Here is a 23,095-nt window from a genome sequence, read left to right as displayed (position 1 = left end):
AATTTCTGAGGTCATAAAATTATGAGTAGCCTTAAAGCCTTATAAATTCTAACACTTGCATCGAGGCTTCAGAGGTTTTGACTTTGGTTTTAACATAACCTTAGATGTTCTCTAACTTAGATATTAGTGAGGTAGAAGGATAAAACGAGTGAAGGCAACTTTGACAAAGTAAAACAATGAATTAATTCTACATTTTGACCCTTGTATTGTAGAAAAAAATTTCAATTCAGAAACCATATTTTGTATAGGTGAAATATTTATAATAGAACTTTTTATAATAATATCATTTGAGCTCTTCCTGTGTGCCACACATATTTCAAGTAATTTAAAAAGTACTGTTAATTCATCCAATACAATGATTCCTTGTGGGACGATTATTACCATCTCCATTTAATAGATGAGGAAACTGAGGCTAAGTAAGATTACTCACAGGCATAAAAAAATCAAATCCAGGTGTTGTGATAACTACTCTTTTCTACTTTTATCACTCTTAACCTGTATTACATATAGTGTAGGACAACGGGTAATGCAAAATGACTAAAGAAAAATAATAAGAAATATATAGAGCTATATATTATATAGCACTATAACTTTTAAGTGCTGTAACTATTACGTGGTCATATTCCCATGTTCAATTTGTTGACCACTGCCAGTGTTGTATTGTAAACTTTATCTTCTATATATCCCCATAAATTTTCTTTTTTGAAAGCTTAGTCTGGTTTCATCCATTATTTCAAATCAGTTAAATCTGAAAGGAGTAAAAATTAAGTGAGTTATTAGCTGTTAAAGAGTATGTATTGTTTTAGGGACAATGTGTCTCAAAAAAATGTATACACACTTTGAATAATTATAAAGGCAGTGTCTGTACTTCAACTGCATTTTTAAACTTCTGGTAATGTTTTAGGGTGAATTTCCCTTGTTCAAAGCTTAGTCTAGCTGAAAAGAAACATCAACTGAGCTATCAGCTGTTAAAATGTGTATGCATGTTTTTTGGACACCCTGTAGATGCCTTTAATATATTAATTTAGCTAAGTGTTCTAGCTTTCCTTTTTCTTGATAAAGGTGGATCATTTGCCCTACTCTTAAAATGATCTATCTTTATTACTTAATGTCTTTTTACTTTACTAAAAAATGCAATGAAAAGCAGTTGGCTTTTCTTTTTTCTTTTTCTTGAGGTTAAATGAATTAGGATTAGGAAGAAAGAAGGAAAGGAAAAATGGGGTTCAAGCAGACAAGTGTATATATGTGGGGGGAAACACAGATGGAATTAATTATGGTACAAAAGCAGTGAGAGCCAGAGGATAAGCAAAAGTAACTCCAGGGAAATTCCCTAAGGGCAAGATGAAAAGGGAATGGTGGGAAAGAGTAGACAGCCACAGAGAAGTGAAACTGGGCAAAGGTTCCCTGTATCAATTGCCAGAAAATACCTCTGCCCAGAAGAACTTGAAGACTGCTAGAGAAAGGAAATATCAAAAGCAGCTTCTCTGAAAACATCAACAAAATAAATAAATCTTTAGCTAGGTTGACCAAGAAAAAAGAGGACTCAAATGACCAGGTTAATAAATGAAAGAAAGGTATTACTGACCTTACTAAAAAGAATTATAAAGGAAAACTATACACAAAGAAAAACGTAGGCCCAGATTTAATTCAGGTTCACTGCTGAATCCTATTGAACATTTCAAGAATACCAATTTCCCCGAAACGCTTCCAAAAAAAATAAAAGATGGTAAAACACTTCCAATTCATTCTTTGAGGTCAGTATTAACCAGGTTCCAATACTAGACTAAGATACCACAAGAAAAAAAAATTATAGACTAATATCTCTTATGTATATAGATGCAAAAATCTTCAATATTAACAAACCAAATCCAGGAACATATAGAAAGAATTAGATACTATGACCAAGTGGGATTTATGTCAAGAATGCAAGGTTGTTTTAACATCCAAAAATCAATCAATGTAATACATATAAATAAAAAACAAAAATCACATGATCTTAATAGGTGCAGAAAAAGCATTTCACAAAATTCAACAGCCCCTTAAAAAAAATTTTTTTAATTGATTTCAGAGAGGAAGGGAGAGGGAGAGAGAGATATAGAAACATCAATGATGAGAGAGAATCATTGACCAGCGGCCTCCTGTACACCCTACACTGGGGATCAAGCCCGTAACCAGGGCATGTGCCCTGACCAGAAATTGAACCATGACTTCCTGGTTCATAGGTAGACACTCAACCACTATGCCACACTGGCAGGGCCCAACAAAAATACTCAAGAAACTAGGACTACATTAGAGGGATGCAAATTAAAATGACAAGGAGGTATCACCTCACACCTGTCAGAATGGCTACCATCAACAAATCAACAAATGACAAGTGCTGGCCCAGATGTGGAGAAAGGGAACCCTAGTGCACTGCTGGTGGGAATGCAGACTGGTGCAACCATTATGGAAAACAATATGGAATTTCCTCAAAAAATTAAATATGGAACTGCCATTTGACCCAGTGATCTCACTTCTAGGAATATATCCTAAGAAACCCGAAGCACCAATCAGAAAGAATGTATGCACCCCTATGTTCATAGCAGCACAATTGACAATAGCTAAGATCTGCAAACAGCCCAAGAGCCCATGAGAAGACATTTATACCATGAAATACTATGCTGCAGTAAAAAAGAATCTATTACCCCTTGAGATAGCATGGAGGGACCTGGAGAGTATCATGCTAAGTGAAATAAGCCAGTCAGAGAAAAGATAAGAATCACATGATTACATTCATATATGGAATCTAAGTAACAAAATAAACTGATGAACAGAGTGGATCCAGAGACATGGAAGCATGGAACAGACTGTGGAATCTTGGAGGGTAGGCGGGGGAAGGTGGGAGGTAATTAAGCAAATACTTTGTATGCATATATGCATAGCCCATGGACACAGACAATAGGATGCTGAAGGCCTGGGGTTGGGGCAGGCTGGAGAGGGGTCAATGGGGAAAAGGGGACATATGCAATACTTTCAACAATAAGGAATTAAAAAACAAACAAAACAAAACAAAAAAAGAAACTAGGACTAGAAGGAAAATTTCTCAACATGTTCAACCAACATAATACGTAATGGTGAAAAATTGGTTGCTTTTCTACTAAGATCGGGAACAAGACAAGGATATCTGCTTTCACCACTTCTATTTAATGTTATACTGAAGGTTCTAGCCAGGGCAATTAGGCATATTAAAGACATAAAAGGCATCCAGATTAGAAAAGAGTTACCTCTAATCATAGATTACATTATCTTACATATAAAAACTCCTAAGAAATCCATTAAAACCAATTAGAATTAATGACAAGTTAGCAAAGTTACAGGATACAAGATCAATATACAAAACTCAATCAAATTTCTAAATACTTGGAATGAACAATCTGAAAATGAAATTAAGAAAACAATTCAATTTACAATAGCATCCAAGAATTAGGAATATATTTAACAAAATAAGTACAAAACTTATACTCTGAAAACTACAAAACACTGTTGAAAGAAACAAAAGAAGATCTACATAAATGGAAAAATATCCCATCCTCGTGGACCAAAAGACTTAGCATTGTTATGATGGCAACAGTCCCACCCTGGCTGGTGTGGCTCAATTGGCTGAGCTTTATCCCATGCACCAAAGGGTTGCTGGTTGGATGCCTGATCAGGGCACATGCCAGGGTTTCAGGTTCCACCCCCAGTCAGGGTGCATATGGAAGGCAACCAATCTGTGTTTCTGTCTAACATCGATCTTACATAGATGTTTCTCTCTCCCCCTCTCCCTTCCTTTAGATATATAGATATTATTTTTAATAAGCTCTCACCTAATTTCTATTCAACTCAAGGTCTTGAATTAAGACTCTCGGTGAGGCTTGATGATTTCAACATCATATGTTACTAACATTTTGTCTCCATCTCCACCCCCTCATTTTGTTAAACTAAAAAAAAAATCACTCAATTTCTTTTGAGTTTTTAGGAAAATCTAAATAGACTTCTTACCTCTCTGAAAACACTACTATACTGTACACTTAAAAATGGCTGTGATAAATTTTACATTATGTGTTTTTACAATAAAAAAATCAAGGATTATATTTGTCAGTGGAAATAAAGAGTTGATAGAATACAAACAGAAAGAAATAAATTGCATATAAATTAATGACATAGCCACTCAGACAAAAGAATTCAAATTCAAGTAACTAACAAACATGGTACTCTATATCAGTGGTCGCCAACTAGTGGTCTGTAAGGTCCAAAAGGTTGGTGACTATTGGTTTTAAGGAAACCTTTGGAGCAGTGGTTGCCAACCGGAGATCCGAAAGGTTGGCAACCACTGCTCTATATAACCTTAATGGGACAGAAAGAACTATAAAAAAATCTTGCAAGGGATACTGGCATAGTAGGTCAGAATTTTTTTGTACGTAACAGTAGGTAGTACAAATAAATAAATTTATCAAAGTTAAAAATAAACAGGGTTTACACTGTAAGAGAAGAATACAAATATGGAATGGAGGAAGTTTAGGATAAACTTTGTGGTGCTAGATTTCAATTGTAGGTAACAGAACGAACTCAGGATTTAAAGTATATATGTGTATTTCCTAGCTCTATATACTGAAAGGGCCTGAAGAAATCACATCCTAGTGACAATTTGAACACAACGTCCATGCCTAGATCTTGGTTTATAAACACCACTCCCTACTAAAATGGAACTAGGGCTCTTTGGAGAAAATGACCTATCCAAATCTGGGGCAGGGAAGTATGAGGTGACCATTTTGTACCAGAAAACAAAGAAATACTCCAAGACTCAGAGAGACACATCAAAAGATATAAGAAGTTTAAAAAAGACACCCAAACCCAGCATGCTCATTTGGTACAATTTGAGTCTCAAAAGGAATAAAGACAGTACTGGATAATAATACACCGAATGAAGAATCCACGAGTAATTTCTTTTTAAATGGGGACAGGCTCTTCTTCTTTTTTCTCTTTTAATATATTTTATTGACTTCATAGGGGAAGGGAGAGTGAAAGAGAGATAGAAACATCAATGATGAGAGAATCATTGATCAGCCAGCTCCTGTATGCCCCATGATATTTTGGTGAATCTTCAATGTATTCACCAACCCAGAAGCTCTCTGAACTCCATTCTCCTGGGTATTTATGGAGGCTCTGCTACACAGTCATGATTGATTAAATCATTGCCCATTGATGGTTCTATTAGCAACTAGCCTTCAGTCTTTGGGTGCTTTCGAAAAGCCCCCTACTGGGGATCCAGAGGGCAACCAGGGCATGTGCCCTTGACTGGAATTGAACCCGGGACCCTTCAGTCCACAGGCTGATGCTCTATCCACTGAGCCAAACCAGCAAGGACGAGGGGCAGGCTCTTCTTTACAGGATGTCAGCTAATACATTGTAGACGGAATGATAGAATAAACAAAGTCAACATTTTAAAATCATTAGAGTGGATGTTAAAATGGTTAATTATGAATTGTTTAAAAACAGGTTTTTTTTTTACAAACTGTCACCTTAAACATTACTTGTTAATTGCAAAGGGGAAAAGGTACCTTTACAATGGAAAGTGCAGGCCAACTATAACCAAGTGATAAAACTTAGCATAACCAATTGGACAAAACTTAGCATAACCAATTGGACAAAGTAACATTATGTGCCTCATGATATAATGCAAAGGAAACTAATTATACACCACGACTTGCATAGTAGTATACTTGCCCCCATAAAAGTTCAACCTGAATCTAAGCATACGCAAATGAGACCAAAAATAAATTAAAAAAATTAAAAAATAAAGGATTATACAACTCCTATAAGACAAATGCTTCAAAATATCATGCTATGAACGAAAAAGGTATACTTTGACTTGGCATGAGAGTTCCAACAGTAGATAAAAGATGGCTACAAATTCTTTCCTACCTGTTAGATTAAGAAGTAGGGTTAATTTTTCTTCTCTTTTTTTTTTTTTAAATATATTTTTATTGATTTTTTACAGAGAGGAAGAGAGAGGGATAGAGAGTTAGAAACATCGATGAGAGAGAAACATCGATCAACTGCCTCTTGCACACCCCCCACCGGGGATGTGCCCGCAACCAAGGTACATGCCCTTGACCGGAATCGAACCTGGGACCCTTGAGTCCGCAGGCCGACGCTCTATCCACTGAGCCAAACCGGTTTCGGCAATTTTTCTTCTCTTGAAGGTGGGATGGGCTATGACTATTTTTGCTTGTTTTTGTCTTTTTAAAACTTTTTTGGGCTATGACTACTTTAACTAGTAGAGTAAGTTAGAAGTGACACTGCCAATCCTGAACCAAGCCATTAAAAGAACTGGCAACTTCCTCCATACTGTCTTAGAGCCCTGAGTCCAACTACCCTACTGGAGAGATCATGTGAAGAAGCTCTAAGACTACTACACAAAGTTATTGTTTAGTGGGTACAAAGTTTCAGTTGGGAAATATGAAAAAGTTCTGGAGGAGAAGAGTGGTGATAGCTGTACAACAATGTGAATGCCACAGACTGCACACTTAAAAATGATTCAAATGGTAAATTTTATTATATATAATACTAGATGCCCGGTGCACAAAATTCATGCACGGGGGGGGGGGGCGCGGGAGGGGTCCCCTCAGCCCAGCCTGCACCCTCTCCAATCCAGGACCCCTTGGGGGATGTCTGACCGCTGGTTTAGGATCGGGCCTAAACCGGCAGTCGGACATCCCTCTCAATCCTGGACCACTGGCTCCTAACTGCTCACCTGCCTGCCTGGTCATCCCCAACTGCCTTCCCCCGCCGGCCTGATTGCCCCTAACTGCCCCCCCTGCTGGCCTGGTTGCCCCTAACTGCCCCCTGCTGCCAGCCAGGTCGCTCCCAACTGCCCTCTCCCTGCCAGCCTGGTTGCTCCTAACTGACCGCCCCCCCCCCGGCCTGGTCACCCCTTACTGCACCCCCTGCTGGCCTGGTCGCCCCATGCAGCCTGCTTGTTCAGTCATTTGGTCGTCCCTCACTAACCCCCACTGCTGGCCTGGTTGTAGGCAGCCATCTTGTGAGGGCATGAGGGTCAATTTGCATTTTACCTCTTTATTATATAAGATATTATACTTAATATTTATATACATTTAAATATGTATTTATTACATTTAATAAATACTTCTATATATTTAAATATATATATATATATATATATATATATATATATATATATATATATTTATATACCATAGACAAAAAAAGTTGCTGTTGCCCTGGCTCAGTTGGTTAGAGTGTCGTCCTGATACACCAAGGTTTTGGGACTGATCCCCGGTCAGGGCACATACAAGAATCAACCAGTGAATACATAAATACGAGGCTCAACAAATCAATGTTTCTCTCTCTCCACCTTCCTCTCTCAAATTAACAAATAAAAATTTAAATTAAAAAGTTGCTGTTTTAAACTACTGAATTTGGGGAATAGTTATACAACAACTGAAAACCAGAATAGTTCTACACAAATGGATGTCTAAAATAAGAACTGTGCTGCACTAAGTATTACTGCACAAACACAAACTGGCTCTCTCTCTCTCTCTCTATATATATATGTGTGTGTGTTTTTTTAATTTCTTTATTGATTAAGGTATTACATATGTGTAAACTGGCTATATTTTAGGGTTTGATTTTAAGAAATCTTGACTCTCAATTTAATTTAATTCTTAGCAGAATCTTCTGCATTAATACAAATATTAAAATACTAGAGGCCCAGTGCACAAATTCGTGCACAGGTAGGGTCCCTCAGCCTGGCTGGTGATTGGGCCGATTGGGGCCATCTCGCCCAGTCCCGATCGGGGCCAATTGGGGCCAGCTGGCTGGGGGGAGGGAACATGGGAGGTTGGCCAGCTGCAGGAGGTTGGCTGTGGGAGCCCACTGACCACCAGGGGGCAGCTGCTGAGCAACTGCCCCCTGGTGGTCAGTGTGCATCATATCAATCAGTCACCTGGTTGTTCGGTAACTTAGGCTTTTATATATATAGATATGAGCAGAATTCAGAGTTGAAATTACATACTGAATTTTATGTAAAATTAACATACTGCATTGGCAATAAATACAAATCATTTATGGAGGTGGAAATAATTACTTTTCTGTGGTCCACCTGGAGGAAAGGCAAGGGAAAGAATTCATGGCCTTCTTGCCCCTAACCTATTCCTCCCCTCTCCCAACCTAGGTTTGATGAGAAAAGGAGAATGTCCTACCTTAAAATCAAGCCCATCATATCCTAATTCCTACTAAACTATCAAACAAGCCAGACTATAGAAAGCAAAAGTGAGAATGTGGTTTGGAAAAGGAAGAATGGCTAACACAAAGGGAAAGATTACAGACAAATGCAAAAAATCACAAGACTTGGTAGGAGAAAAAAGGAGTACATTTTCAGAAAAATAAAACACTATTATTTTATCTTTCCTAATTCTTAGCACCAAGGTAGTAATTATTTTGATTTGATTCTCCTACAGAACAAATATAGCTGATTTAGGTATAAAGTTATGGCTAGAGAACTGTCTAGGGCACTGAACTGAAACCAGGTAATAAGAAATGTATATCAGAAACAAATTTCACCCTGTCCATCCCTCCCTCTAAAAACCAAGGCTTATCAAGGGCCTCCCATCTCCAAAATAGCAAGGAAGGAAGGAACAAGAATGTGTGTGGCATATAGCTCTGTAGTAGCACATGATCAGAAATAGACTGTGTATAACAAACTATGGGCAGAATCACGTAATGCAACTTTGTACCACAGTTTATAGGTATATTTTGAATGTTATAAAACCTATCAGACATGACCTCTGCATTAGTTTCAGAATCCTTAACTATATAAAAGGGAGACTATTTGTGAACTATAGATCTTCACACTTAATCTAACATTGGTAGCAAATGGTCTGCTGTCCTTCCAAACCCAACCAATTTTAGTATGGTTATTTCTGTCAATCCTATATAATAAAAGCCTAATATGCAGATTGTCCCCTCGACCGGGAGTTCGACTGGCGGGGCCGGCTGGCCAACCTCGGGAAGGGAGGCCCCATCCGGCAGCTAGAAGCCGCTAGGGACCCTACCCGTGCATGAATTTCGTGCACTGGGTCTCTAGTTAATATATAATTGTAACTTATCTAAGTAACAAAACTGTTAATGACAGTTTTCAGCTTTATGTGACTAGGGTTGGTCACAGCCTCCCAGACTCAGTTTCTTCATGTGGAAAATTAGAACAAAACCCAATAAACTCTAAGCTACCTTTTAGTTCTAAAATTTTAAGTATGTATGTCATCATCTCTTATTTACAGATAAGGTACTTAGCTGCAATTCAAAATATTTTCAAATTATCTTTCATTTTCAATAATAAAAATATTTCTTTAATCCAGTATTAATACAAAGTATTCATTTGCTCATTTAACTAATACTTGTTGAGCACCTGATTATGTACCAAGCATTAAACATGGCACTGGAAGGATACAAAAATAAATATAGATATGGTACCTGTATTCACGAAGCTTACAGAGAAGTTGGGGAAACAAATCAAACATTTGCATAAGTGTAATATCACAACTATAAGTGATATGAAGGGGGTAAAAGAGTATATAATGGAAAATCTAAGAGACTTCTCTTAAGAAGAACAAATAGCCCTAATTGGTTTGGCTCAGTGGATAGAGCATTGGCCCATAGACTGAAGGATCCAGGTTCAATTCCAGTCAAGGGCATGTACCTGCCCTGGTCAGGGTGTATGCAGGAGGCAACCAATCAATATGTCTCTCTCACATCAATGTTTCTCTCTGTCTCTCCCTCTCCCTTCCACTCTCTATAAATCAATGAAAAAAATTCTCGGGAGAGGATTAACCAAAAAAGAACAAATAAATGACAAATGAACTGAGAGGAATGATACATATGGCCTACATAATGTGGAATGTGTCTAGGCAGAAATAAACATGGCATGTTCAAGGAACTGACAGAAGGCCAATGTGACTGGACAGAACAATCCTTCCTTAGAAATTAAAACTCCCAATATATGAAAGGATAGCTTAGCTTTTCAAAGGCACACTCTAAGAATTATTTTCAAGGAAGCTTCAAAGCATCACAATAATTTCTCTCTAAAGTTAAAAAAAAATGCTGTGCTATATCTCCCTGCAAAAGACCAAAGTAACTCTCATTGATTTCCTTTCTTTTCATTTTAGTGTGTTCAACGGCATAATAAAAAGTACAATTTCGCCGAAACCGGTTTGGCTCAGTGGATAGAGCGTCAGCCTGCGGACTGAAAGGACCCAGGTTCAATTCCGGTCAAGGGCATGTACCTTGGTTGCGGGCACATCCCCAGTGGGGGTTGTGTAGGAGGCAGTTGATCGATGTTTCTCTCTCATCGATGTTTCTAACTCTTTATCCCTCTCCCTTCCTCTCTGTAAAAAATCAATTAAAAAAAAATATATATATATATATTAAAAAGTACAATTTCTTTTTTTTTTAAATCATCACCCAAGGATATGTTTTTATTGATTTTTAGAGAGGAAGGGAGAGAAACATAGATGTGAGAGAAACATCGATGGTTACCTCCCATATGCAACCTAGGTATGGGCTCTGACCAGGAATTAAACCCAAAACCTTTTGGTGTACAAGACAACGCTCCAACCAACAGAGCCATCCAGCCAGGGTATAAAAACCACAACTTCTTAGTTCTACTTAGATTACTTAGACAAATGCAACTATAAGAATAAAAATAAACATAATGCTATTGCCCTGGCTGTGCCACTAAACTGTCTTATGACTATTGATCTTGGTAAATGTTACTAGGCCACTTTGGGCCTTTTTGTCATCTGTAAAACAGGGGAGTTACAGAATCTTTTAAGGTCCTTCTTACTCTAAAATTATGTTTTCACTATAAATATGCTTGTTCTATTCTTTAAACTGAAGAGAATTAGACCAAATATCTCTGAATTGCATTAACCATGATTTTACTTGTTTTATTTAGCATTTGGACATTGTTGCTATGTAATAATTACTGAATTTATAACATTTGCTCATAACTAAGGGTCTAATAAACACAAATTATCAAAAATACATTTAAATACTGTTTAAAAATTCACACTTCAAATGAGACAGTAATACTTTAACAAAACAAGGATCCCTAAAAACTCAAAATAGTACTAAGTCAAAATACACTTAGAAAAGTGGGAGGAAAACAAAATTTTCAGAATTCTTTTTTTTTGTTTTGTTAATCTTCACTTGAGGGTATTTTTACCATTGCTTTTTCAGAGAGAGGAAGAGAGAGAAACATCAATGCGAAAGAGAAACATCGATTGGTTGCCTCCCCATGGAAAGTGAACTCTCAATCCATGTATGTGCTCTCAACTGGGAATCAAATCCGTGACCCTTTGGTGTGCAGGCTAACACTCTTACACTGAGCCATACCAGCCAGGGCAAGAATTCTTGAGAAAAGCAAAATTTTAGCATAGGACATTCAAATTAGTTAATACATATGTCAATTTCAACTTCCAAAATAACTCATAATGGATATTCTAACCCAATGCTCATTCTAGACTTGGTTCTATGTCCATTTGTGGTTAACAGTATTTCTGATATTTAATCTATTTTCAAGTGGAAAATACATAGTTATAACTTTTAAACCAGATTATTCATCACTAGACTTCAAGTTTTAATATTCTTAATATATGTACAATAAAAGTCCATACATTTTTTACTTAAGTTTTATATTTCATAATTTTTCAGCATCTGAAAACACTCAATATAACCTTAAGAAACATCAATTAAAATGAAGTTGGAACCCAATAATGTGTGGTTTTGGTAATTAATAAGACCTTCGCTTTCATTTATAGGATAATGGTCCATTACTTTTATGGTATGTAGTATTTTATTGGGGAAATAACTTCCAATCGCTAACTACTGCATTTTTTTCCTCAAAACAACTTGTTTTGCAAAAAGAAAGAAACATCAAATAAGACCTTCATATATAATCTCTAGTATAATTATTTACTTATATTTTTAATTTTTATTTATTGACTTTTAGAGAGGGATGAAGGGAGGGAGAGAGAGAGGTTTGTTATTCTACTTATTCACTAGAGGCCCAGTGCACGAAATTTGTGCAGGGCAGGGGGGGAATCCCTCAGCCCAACCTGTGCCCTCTCACAGTCCAGGACCCCTCAGGGGATGGGATGTCCACCTGCCGGCTTAGGCCCGGTGGGGAGCGGGCCTAAGCTAGCAGGGGGACATCCCTCTCACAGTCCGGGAGCCCTTACTCCTTACTGCCCACCTGCTTGCTGCTCCTTACCGCTTGGCTCACTGTTCCTTAGCGCTGCTGCAGAGGCAAGAGAGGCTCCCGCCACCTCTACTGCACTTGCCAGCTGTGAGCCCGGCTTCTGGCTGATCAGTGCTCCCCCTGTGGGAGCGCACTGACCACCAGGGGGCAGCTCCTGCATTGAGCGTCTGCCCCTGGAGGTCAGTGTGCATCAAAGCGACTGGTCGTTCTGGTTGTTCTGCCATAACGTTTGCTTAGGCTTTTATTATATAGATTCACTAGTTGATTCTTATATGTGACCTGATTGGGGATCAAACCCATAATTTTGGCATCTCAGGACCATGCTCTAACCAACTGAGCTACCTGGTCAGGGCAGAGTTGTTTTAATGGAAGGTATTGTGTCCCATTCCCATTCCTTCCAAAGAGGTAACAAATTGTTCGATTTTAAACAGGAACTAAAAGAATACTTAAAGTATTCATTAACCACTCACAACATTGTAAACATTTACTAGGCACTATACTAAGCTCTAAAAGCAAAGGGGCAAGATCATTCCCTAAAAATACATTTCACCAAGCTGCTCAAGGTAGAAACACTGTCAATATGTTTCTTCCCTCGCCTCCCACCAAGTCTGATTCTAACTCTGAATTGTTTCTTGGATAATTTCCTACTTCTTTATTCCCACTATCATAGCCCTACTTAAGATTTCAATACCTTTCACCTAGACTACTATTAACAGTTTCCTAGCTGGATTCCCTGCTTCAATCTAGCCCCAATTTTGACAACCAAAATGTTTTTAGTATTGGCAAATGTCCTCCCGGGGTCAAAGATGCCCTGGTTGAGAACTACTGCATCAAGCTGATCCCTTAACAAGAACGGAACTTATTTTGTAAGGCTGTGGCCACAATCCAGCCATGCAACACAGCAAAAAACTGACCAACATAAAGCTGAAGTTTACACCCTGGACCTTAAGACCACCAAGCTTTAAACCAGGGGTGGAGAACATCCGGCCAGAGAAGTCATTTGGTCTGGCCCTGCCAAGGCATTGGCGGTGAGTTCATTAAACGTCTGAGCAAATATAGCAGGCTAATCTTTAAGTTGATAATTTTGTATGGCCCACGAATGATGTTATAAATATCCAAATGGCCCTCGGGAGGAAAAAAGGTCTTCCCTTCCCCTTGCTAAACTAAATAAAAATGATTCTTTATAAAAGGAGCCATAATACTTTTTCTTACAACCCCTTGGAACATATGGACCTAAAACATCACCTTACTTCAAGCCTGAATTTTGAAGTCAGTACCTTCTGACAAAGTTTTTTTTTTTTTCCTTCTGTCAAAGTTTAACCATACTATATACACACTTAAGTTTGTATATTGAAATTAGAAAATTGTGACAATTTTAAAAAAATACCTTTCGTACCTAAATCAAGTCTCTTCAGAAGTTGATGAAAATGGGACTTCTTAGACTAATTATTACCTACATTTAAGGTTGCAAGCTACTTTGAACAGTATTCTCATAAATATTTCTAGGGGTGATAAAATTTTAAAAGTTGAATTCTTATGCTTAAAAAAACAGTAAGATTAAAAAAACACACCCATAACACTCCTCTTAATTTCCCATAATGGTTAGGTCTCCCGCCCCCCCGCCCCCCCAACTTATTATTCAAAGAAAAGCCAAAACAAAAACAAAAACAGAAGAACAAAGATAAGCCAAGAGGGAACAATACCTTGGAGAGGGGGTTAAGGAGGCGATCAACTATCTAGAACAGCCCCTGGTGGGTGAAACTAAGGCAGGCCTAGCAGCGGGGTCACCACCACGGCGAGGGCACTTCCCACCTCGCTCCTAGGAAGGTGGGCACGCCGCCCAGACGCTTACCTTCAGGCGCTTGATCATTTCGTCCGTGGTGATCTTGTCGGTGATCTCCTTGACCCCCGGAGGGTAAGCAATCTTCCCGTCGGCACTCCCCACGCCGCAGAGGGCAGCGGCAGGCTTGGGCTGCGCCGCGAAGTCCATCCTGGGGGACAACTTTTCTCTCACAGTCCTCTACCGGCCTCTATCGGTCAGAAAACAAAAGTTCAGCGGGAAAGGGGCGACTTTGTAACCTCTTTTTTCATTTCAAAAATCTCTAATCTGCAAAGGGCCCTCTCTCTCCCGGGAGGCCGGGGACGCGGCGGCAGCCCCGCCACCCGCTCCTTCCCCGGGGCTGGGAGCGTGGCGACCGCCCCGCCACCCCCACCCACCCACGCGGGGCCCCCGAGCCCCGGGCCCACGGGGCTCCCCCGGCAGCCGCCGCTGCGGCCGGGGGAGCGGCGAGCAGCGCCCGGAGTTTCCCGTTCCTTCTTTCACAATGAAACCCATCTCCAAGCACCGAGATCCGAAGTTTGGCGGCCTCGGGAGTCCGGCGAGGCCCCCCGAGGCCCCGGCTCCACCGGAGAGGAACGCGGAGTGCCCGCACGGCCGGTCGCCTTCGGGAAAGGAGACGCGAGGCCTATAGGGCTCGGCTTAGGCCGCAAAACTAGGGACCCGACCGGACCCGCACGCAGCGGCGGCTCCCGGGGACGATCGCTCTCGCCGGGCCGCGCTTCCGGACCCCCGGCGCCCCCGCCGCGCTGCCGCCTCTCCCCGGCCCCGCTCCCCACCCCCGCGGGAGGGGGAAACAAGCCGCCCTCCACCCCGAGCCCCACGCAGGGAAGAGGCTGACGCGGCCCCGCACTTCACATTTTGTTCCTTCAACTTAGGCGAAGGGACCCCAGCGGCTTCGGTCGCCCCCGGCCCCTGAGCGCCGTCCCGCGCCGCCAAGGCCTCACCGGCACCTCCGGGCGGCCCCGCCGGGCCTCGGTCCCGCGCCCCCCCCCCTCCGATCTCCCCTTCCGTCCCCTCCCTCCACCAGCCTAGGGCGGGAGCCGCGCCGCCGCCTTTACCTCCTCCTCCTCATGCGGGCGGAAGGTGCATCGAGCGCCCGGGCCTCTGTCAGGTGGTTGCGCCGCCGCCCCTCGCCGGGCTGCACACAAAGCGGCTCCGTGGGTCCCGCCGCCGCCGCCGCCGCCGCCGCCTCCCGCCCCGGAGCGGCGCTGGGGCTGGCGGTGCCGAGGAGGAGCCGCCGCCGCCGCGGGGGGAGACGCGGGGCGAGTGTGCGCTGGGCGGGGAGACACTGCCGCTCTCCGTCCGGCCGGGGAAGAGCAGCCTCGGAGAAGGCTCCTCCGGGACCGTGTGCGCGTGTGTCCGCCCGGAACCCCCCGCGGCGCGCCCGCCCCTCGTGCCGGCCGGGCCCGCCGACCCGGACCGGGTCCCGGACGCCCCTCGCTGCGGCGCGCGCCCGGCCGTCCGAGCCCCCCGGAGCCGACGCCGCGCACACAGACGCCGGCCGGTCGCGCGAGCGGAGCGAGAGCACGCGAGAGCAGGGCGCGCGCTCGCTCCCGCCCCTTCCTCCGCCCGCCGAGCCCCCGCCTCCCTCGGGCCCGGGCGCCACGCGTGGGGCGGACAGCGCCGCCACCCGGTTGGCGCCAAGACCTGCCGCGCCGAGCGCCTCGGGGAAGACGCGGCCCAGAGGGCGAGCAGAGGAGCCCGGTGGCGGGAAGCGCCGGGTCCCCGCGGCCGTGTGTGAGGGCGTGCAGGGCGGACAGGGCTGTCACTGGGGGCGCGGAAAAAAGAGTTCATGACTTTTGGGGGTTCGTCCTAAGGGACGTGGACGGAACTGGTTGAAAACGGTTAATTACTCGGTGAAAATGAACTGCTTTTCCCCCCTAGGGACAGAAGGTCTGCAAACGGAGGAAAAGTTTTGCAACTCGGTACAACGCGGGCTGCTCATTCTTGGACCTGCTGACAACCACCCGGAGTTTAGCCCTCACCTCTTTAGATTTCTAAAATTAATATTTTGAAAGCTGTAAAATATAAAAATACCAGAGTCGAGTGGTTCTCCAAAGAATGGTCTGAAACGTAGGTTCCTGGGCTCCACTCCCAAACCGTAGAACCCAGACATGTGCAAGGTTTACAAGTTAGCTAGATGGGTCTCGTGAATGCGGAAAAATTCATTTTTTAAAAAATGTTATAAATATGCCAAAGAATAACCTTTTCTTCCATCCAGAGGAAAACCCAGTGCAGTGGCTTTGAGCAATTCAATGTAAAAAAGCTGAGCAAATGAACCTGAGAAGCACATTAATTTCAAAAGACAGTCTTGAAAAACCACAGTAAGATGAAATAGCTTTCAGCTCTTGAAACTGACATCGGCCATAGTTTAAAATGATATGCGATTATTTATTTAAATTATTCTTGATGGATATCCATTGGGCTTTCCCACATCCTTTACTTGATCTTATATGTTAAAGGTACTGCACTCACTGAATTGTTTTTTCCGGTATTACACAAGGGAGATTCCAGTGATCTTGATACAGTTGCTGATTTGCTAGAATTCTGCCTAAAAGTCTGTGCTTTGTTCTTGGGCATCTAGATAGAGTAGCAGGCAGAATCCATTCAAGATTGTTTTTATCCAAACTATTAAATTGCCCAAAACCTACTCTTTTTAGCCTGTCCCTTTCACTGTGTTGTTGTTTTTTTTTATGTAATTTAAATAACTAGAGTGATATTTTTGTTGGGTGGACGGTTAAGCTCAGTTGGTTAACCAGTGGGGTGCTAATAAAGAGTGATGCTTTGCCCTAGCTGGTTTGGCTCAGTGGATAGATTTGGCCTGCGGACTGAAGGGTCCTGGGTTTGATTCTGGTCAAGGGCATATGCCCGGGTTGTGGGCTTGATCCCCATAGGGGGCATGCAGGAGGCAGCCGATTAGTGATTCTCTCTCATCATTGATGTTTCTATTTCTCCCTCTCCCTCTTTCTCTGAAATCAATAAAAATATATATTTTTAAAAAGAGTGATGCTTTTCATTTTCATTCTTGCAGTAATTTACCCATTAAATGGAGTTTGTATATGTACACAAATTTTATTATTATTGTTTAAAATATATTTTTATTGATTTTGGAGAGAGGAAGAGGGAGGGATAGAGAGATAAAAATATTGATGAGAGAGAAACACCCATCATCTGTCTCCTGCACACCCCCTACTGGGGATCCATCCGGCAACCTGGGCAGGTGCTCTGACCAGGAATCAAACGGTGACCTCCTGATTCATGGGCCCATGCTCAACCACTGAGTCACACCAGCCAGGCACACAAATTTTAATTTTATACAACTTGTTGTTTTGTTAATATTGTTTGACTTTATGAACTCAGAAGATAGTAATCCCCAACAATTACAACACATAAATTTGTATCATTCTAAAATTCAGGAATTTTGAGATTCCTGTTTTTACTTCTTTTCTTAAACATTTGTTTTCACTTACAGTAAATGAAATCGAATAATTTGTGCAACAATTATTTTAAGAGGGCCTAGTATTCAAGGCATTGTTTTGGGCACTGAGAAAAAAAATCTGCAGTGGGGAAGGGATCAAAAATTCCTGCCTGCTTTGATGGAGCTTAATTTGTTTGGGGAGAGATAAAGTAAATAAATAAATTGCTATGGAGGAAAATAGAGCAGGGGGGATGCAGATCACATATAGCCTTTTAAGCCTTTGGCTTGGACTGTGACTGAAATAGAGGAATTATTGGAGTGTTTCAAACAGAGAAGAGACAGGATATGATTTAGGCTCTATGAGCTAGACAGCCTTGCACAAATTTCTTCATCTTTCTGTGCCTTATTTTCCTCATCTGTAAAAGTTTTTATTTCAGAGGGCCATTATGAGGAATAAATAAATTAACATTTGTGAAGTGCCTAGAAAGTTTAGACCTGAGTAACTAAGATAAAGTAACCACTGAGAGGAGGAGGACTATGCTTGCAGCAGATTTAGTGCTAGGATATCTTTTAGACATCCAAGCTATTTAAAAGTTAATTTAATGAACAGTTCCTGAGCTCCTGCAAAGGGTAATGCATTGTACTAAGCACTGGGGATATATTTAAAAAACAAAGACAAAGTCCCTGCTCTTGACAGGATTGGGATCTACTGGAGGAATCAGACATACAATAAGGCAAGGCTGTAATATATTCTACTAGAGGCCCAGTGCACAAATTCGTGCACAGGTGGGGTCCCTTGGCCTGGCCGGTGATCAGAGCCTATCAAGGCCATCTTGCCCAGTCTTAATTGGGACGGATCGGGCCGGCCTGCTGCGGGGAGGGACTGCAGGAAGTTGGCTGTGGGAGCGCACTGACCACCAGGGGGCAGCTCCTGCTTTGAGCATCTGGCCCCTGGTGGTCAGTGCGCATCATGGTGACCAGTTGACCGGTCCTTTGGTCGTAATGGTTGCTTAGGCTTTTATATATATAGATAATAGAGTTTTGAACTACATTATTTGTGAGCCTAGAAAAGAAGTGCTATGGTAGCTTCCCAAAGGAAGGATCATTTGAGGCTGGGCCTTGAATGGTGAGTTATTTTGGTGAGTAGTTGTTGTGGGAAGGGCAATAGCTAATAGAGATAACCACAAGGTGAACAAGGCCTGAAGGAAATTAAGTGCAATATTTTTGAGGGGTGGGAGGCAGTGTGGAGTTTGGTGTGATTAGAACAATGATTGAATAAAGGAATGGCTTTGTGAGCCTTATTCTACGCCCACATCATTACTATCAGCCCCCCTCCCATATTCACACATCCAAGCATACAATTTATGTACAGAATGACATCTAATGCAGTTTCTAAATAAATCCCTAAACCCATATTTCAACCATACTGCTAACCACAAATTCTAACTATATAAAAATTCTAGATCCAAACTCTAGGGCAGTTCTGTCCAATAGAAATTTCTGGAACAATGGGAATGTTCCATTCCTGCATTGTCCAGTACAATAGCCACTAGCCACATGTAACTCTGTAATACTTGAAAAGTGGCTACTGAAGTTTTAATTTAATTTAATTCAAGTTTTAAAATCTAAACAGCCATTTGTGGCTAGTGGCTACTGCATTGAACAGTGCAGTTCTAGAGTATAGAGTTTGTAGTAGTGACTGAGAGAAGATGAAGGTAGAAGATAAATTGTGTTCATACTGAATGCTATAGATACTGAGCACAGTGATAAGGTTAAAAAGCTGAATTGGGGTACTAGGAGACTAAAGTTATTTATAGTGAAAGCGAACTAAGGTAAAAATATAACCAAACAGGTAAAATAGCAAAAATATTTAAGATATTTAAAGCAATTTTTAAAAATGTGTTTATTCTATTTTTCTGAAATTACTTACTTGATTTTTAATTTGAAACGTAACTTGCTAAATCTATCCTGAGTAATTTTACAAACTATAAATATGAATCATCCATGTAACTCTGGTCACAGAGAAATTATAACAATATGTCATATTCACTATGAAACTAAAAAAATTATACTTTAATTTTAATGTTGTTCCAGATATCACTGACATCTTGGCTTACATTTGTTAAAACTTAAATATATTTAGGCATATGATAATAACATATCTATCTGTATTGAAGGAAATGACATGACTGCTAAAGAAAAAAAAAAAAGAAGTCTGAATCATTTTGGTTTAGTATGACCAAGATGTTAATGATTAACTTGTTTGTCATAGTAATTTAAAGATTTTATTTGAATTCTGTCTAATATCCTGGTCTCCATGCATATCTCTTAAATTTATTTATTTATTTAAAATATATATTTTTATTGATTTCAGAGAGGAAGGGAGAGGGAGAGAGAGAGAGAGAAACATCAATGATGAGAGAGAATAATTGATCGTCTGCCCCCTGCACACCCCCCACTGGGAACTGAGCCCACAACCCAGGCATGTGCCCTTGACTGGAATCAAACACGAGACACTTCAGTCCGAAGGCAGACGCTCTATCCACTGAGCCAAGCTGGCTAGGGCTTTATTTATTTTTTAATTAATTTTCAAAAAATTAATCTTAGAGGAAGGGAGGGAGAGAGAAACATTGATGTGAATGAGAGAAACATCAATACATGTGCCCCAACTGGGAATCGAACCCGAAACCTGGGTTCCTGATTGGGAATTGAACTTACCACCTTTTGGTGCATGAGATGATGCTCCAACCAATGGAGCCATCTTTCTTCACTTTAAAGTGTGAAGTCTGAAATACTTTATTAGTTATATTAACTTTCTTAGAGTTATTCAATCAAAAGTATTATTTAACAAGCAAGGGCAGCAAACTAAATATTTTCAAATATGAAAGAAACTACAGGTACAAGCAACATGGGTAAATCTTAGTGACATAATATGATAACCTGCTTAAAGTAAAATCCAAAAGCAAGGCTCAGAAAAAAACAAGAAAAACAAAAGCAAGGCTCAGGGTTGTGGTTAACCCTGAAGTACAAGGGGGAACAGGAAACACAGGGGGACAAGATGAGAAACTGACTACATGGGTAAATATAATCCTTTTTTTATTATTGACTTTAGAAAGAGAAAGATGGAAACATTGATTTGTTGTTCCACCTATTTATGCATCCATTAGTTGATTCTTGTATGTGCCCTGACCAGGGGTTGAACCTATAACCTTGGTGTATCAGGATGATGCTCTAACCAGCTAAACTACCCTGCCAGGGCCATGGGTAGATAGTTATATATTTTTAAAATATATTTTTATTTATTTCAGAGAGGAAGGAAGAGGGAGAGATAGAAACATCAATGATGAGAGAGAATCATTGATTGGCTGCCTCCTGCATGCCCCCTACTGGGGATCGAGCCCTCACCGGGATTCAAACCACTGAGCCATGCCAGCTGGACTGATATATTCTTATTAAAGCTTTATTTTGGGGCAGAGTAGTGACTTCTTATATGTTCATTATAACCTAAGTATTATAATTAATCCAACTAAGGGCACCTGAGGTCCAGAAGAGAAAAAACAATAATAAGACAAACTAAAAAATTTTCAAAAAAAATTATATTTTAATATTTTTAAGTAATATCCCCCAAAGTCTCCTGATATATATTTTTTCTAATTGTGTTAGCAAAGTGAGAAATTATTTGGAGTTATATTTTATATGGATGCCACTTTGCATCCCTTTCTCAAGTTGCCAGTATTAGGACAATAAATAGTCATAGGACTGAAAGAATTTTCAGGGTAATTAAACTTTGAATAATCACATTATAGTGTATTTTTATTGTAAAGCTTGGGATGTCAACCTATTTTATATGATTAAACTAATTAAGAAAGTAAAACTTATGACAAATATTACATTAAACTAAATAGAGATTCATTTATCAAAATGTATTAGAGAGGATAATCATTGTCTCCCCTCTACAAACTCTTTTTATAAAAAATTTTATTTACTGGCCCTACCTGGTTTGATTTAGTAGATAGAGCATCAGCCTGTGGACTGAAGGATTCTGGGTCAGATTCCAGTCAAGGGCACATACCTTGGTTGTAGGCTGGATCCCTGGCCCTGGTCCTGACCCATGCGGGTGGCAACCAACACACTGATGTTTCTCTCTCTCTGTCTACCTTCCACTCTCTCTAAAAAGCAATGGAAAAATCTCCTCTGGTGAGGATTAACAACAAAAAAATTATTTACTGATATGAGAGAGAGAGGTTGATTTGTTGTTCCACTTATTTATTTTTTCATTGGTTGTTCCTGGCCAGGGCCTGCAAACTCTTTTAAGAGAGTTGTTCCTATCCCAGCCCTGTATTCATTCTCTCTCTCTCTCTCTCTCTCTCTCTCTCTCTCTCTCTCTCTCTCTCTCCGCCCCACCTCCCACACACACACACACACACACACACACACACACGCACAGAGCTGACTGAGCCTGCAGTGATACCTGAACCAGGAAAATGCCATTCACATGCTGAGCTGAGCCAAACAAAATATCATGAGAGAGGCTGTCTGGGAACTAAGACTCAGCAACAGATGGAACTTTTAGCTGAATTATAACAGTGCAAAATGGTAAAGGCCTTTAACTCTCTACATATGTATAGGCTGAGGAAACTTGAGTTGCCCTAATTTTTGTCTTGAATGTTCAGTTTTCCTTGGACTCCACGTAATTATGTCCTTAAACTAAAAATCCCTTTTACTTGAGCTAATCTGAGCAAATTTCTAATGTTTAACCCCCAAATGACCTGATTTAGAGTTAACAATTGGACTTCATGAAATCTCACCCAGGACCCATGAACCCAGCTTTACTGGGATGAATAGTGCCCTCCAAATTCATGTCCACCTGGAGCCTCCAGATGTGACCTTATTTGGGTCTTTGCAGATGTAATTAGTTAAAATGGAGTCATACTGAGGGTGGGCCCTAAATCAATGACTGGTGTCCTTATAAGAAGACATGCAGGGAAGAAGGCCAGGTAAAAACCGAGTCAGAGCTTGGAGTGATGGAGCTGCAAGCCAAAGAACACCCAGGACTATTAGCAAGCTCCAGAAGCAAGGAAGGGATCTTTCCTTTAGCCTTCAGAGGGAAGAGGGCCCCACTGACGCCTTGATTTCGGACTTTTGGCCTCCAGAACAGTAAGAGAATGAATTTCTGTTCTTTTAAGCCACTGTGTGTGTGGTACTTTGTGACAACACCTCTGGGAAACAAATATACCAGCCATACTTGCCATTTGTCTTAAAATGAGTTGGTTAGTAGCAATAAGAAAGCAAAACATTTTGCCTTCTGAGAGACAAATTTCACCATTCTCATTTTTAAAGCTCAAGTTTTGCTTTTTTTTTTTGACAGAAACACAAACTGGTTCATTATCTAGACAGCTGATATTAAATATAATGGAATTATTCTGCCAAAGTATAGTTTATTAATTTGACTCATCAACTTTTGATGCTTAAAAAAATTCACTGGAATAAAATTCAACAATCAAATGTTAGTTTGTGTCTTTTATTAGCCCAAATACAA

At 40.8% G+C, this 23,095-nt stretch overlaps 1 protein-coding gene across 3 annotated transcripts in view; it reads right to left on the bottom strand.

Annotated features, from left to right (window-relative positions):
- Positions 1-15,642, bottom strand: part of PDS5A (PDS5 cohesin associated factor A) — a 98,942-nt gene extending 83,300 nt beyond the window's left edge. The window contains exons 1-2 of one of the 3 annotated variants that reach the window (XM_079769100.1): positions 15,197-15,642; positions 14,151-14,328 (exon numbers count right to left, since the gene is read on the bottom strand). In XM_079769100.1, the coding sequence (XP_079625226.1) occupies positions 14,151-14,288 (138 nt within the window). In that variant the 5' untranslated portion in view covers positions 14,289-14,328; positions 15,197-15,642. Of the gene's footprint in view, positions 1-14,150; positions 14,329-14,988; positions 15,077-15,196 lie in introns of those variants that run through there. The other 2 variants (XM_079769101.1, XM_079769102.1) reach the window with 2 other exon arrangements.
- Between the last annotated feature and the right edge of the window lie 7,453 nt (positions 15,643-23,095).

Source organism: Cnephaeus nilssonii (assembly GCF_951640355.1).
Source record: "Cnephaeus nilssonii genome assembly, chromosome: 1".
Taxonomy (NCBI): Eukaryota; Metazoa; Chordata; class Mammalia; order Chiroptera; family Vespertilionidae; genus Cnephaeus; species Cnephaeus nilssonii.
This window is presented reverse-complemented; position numbering and strand designations above follow the sequence as displayed.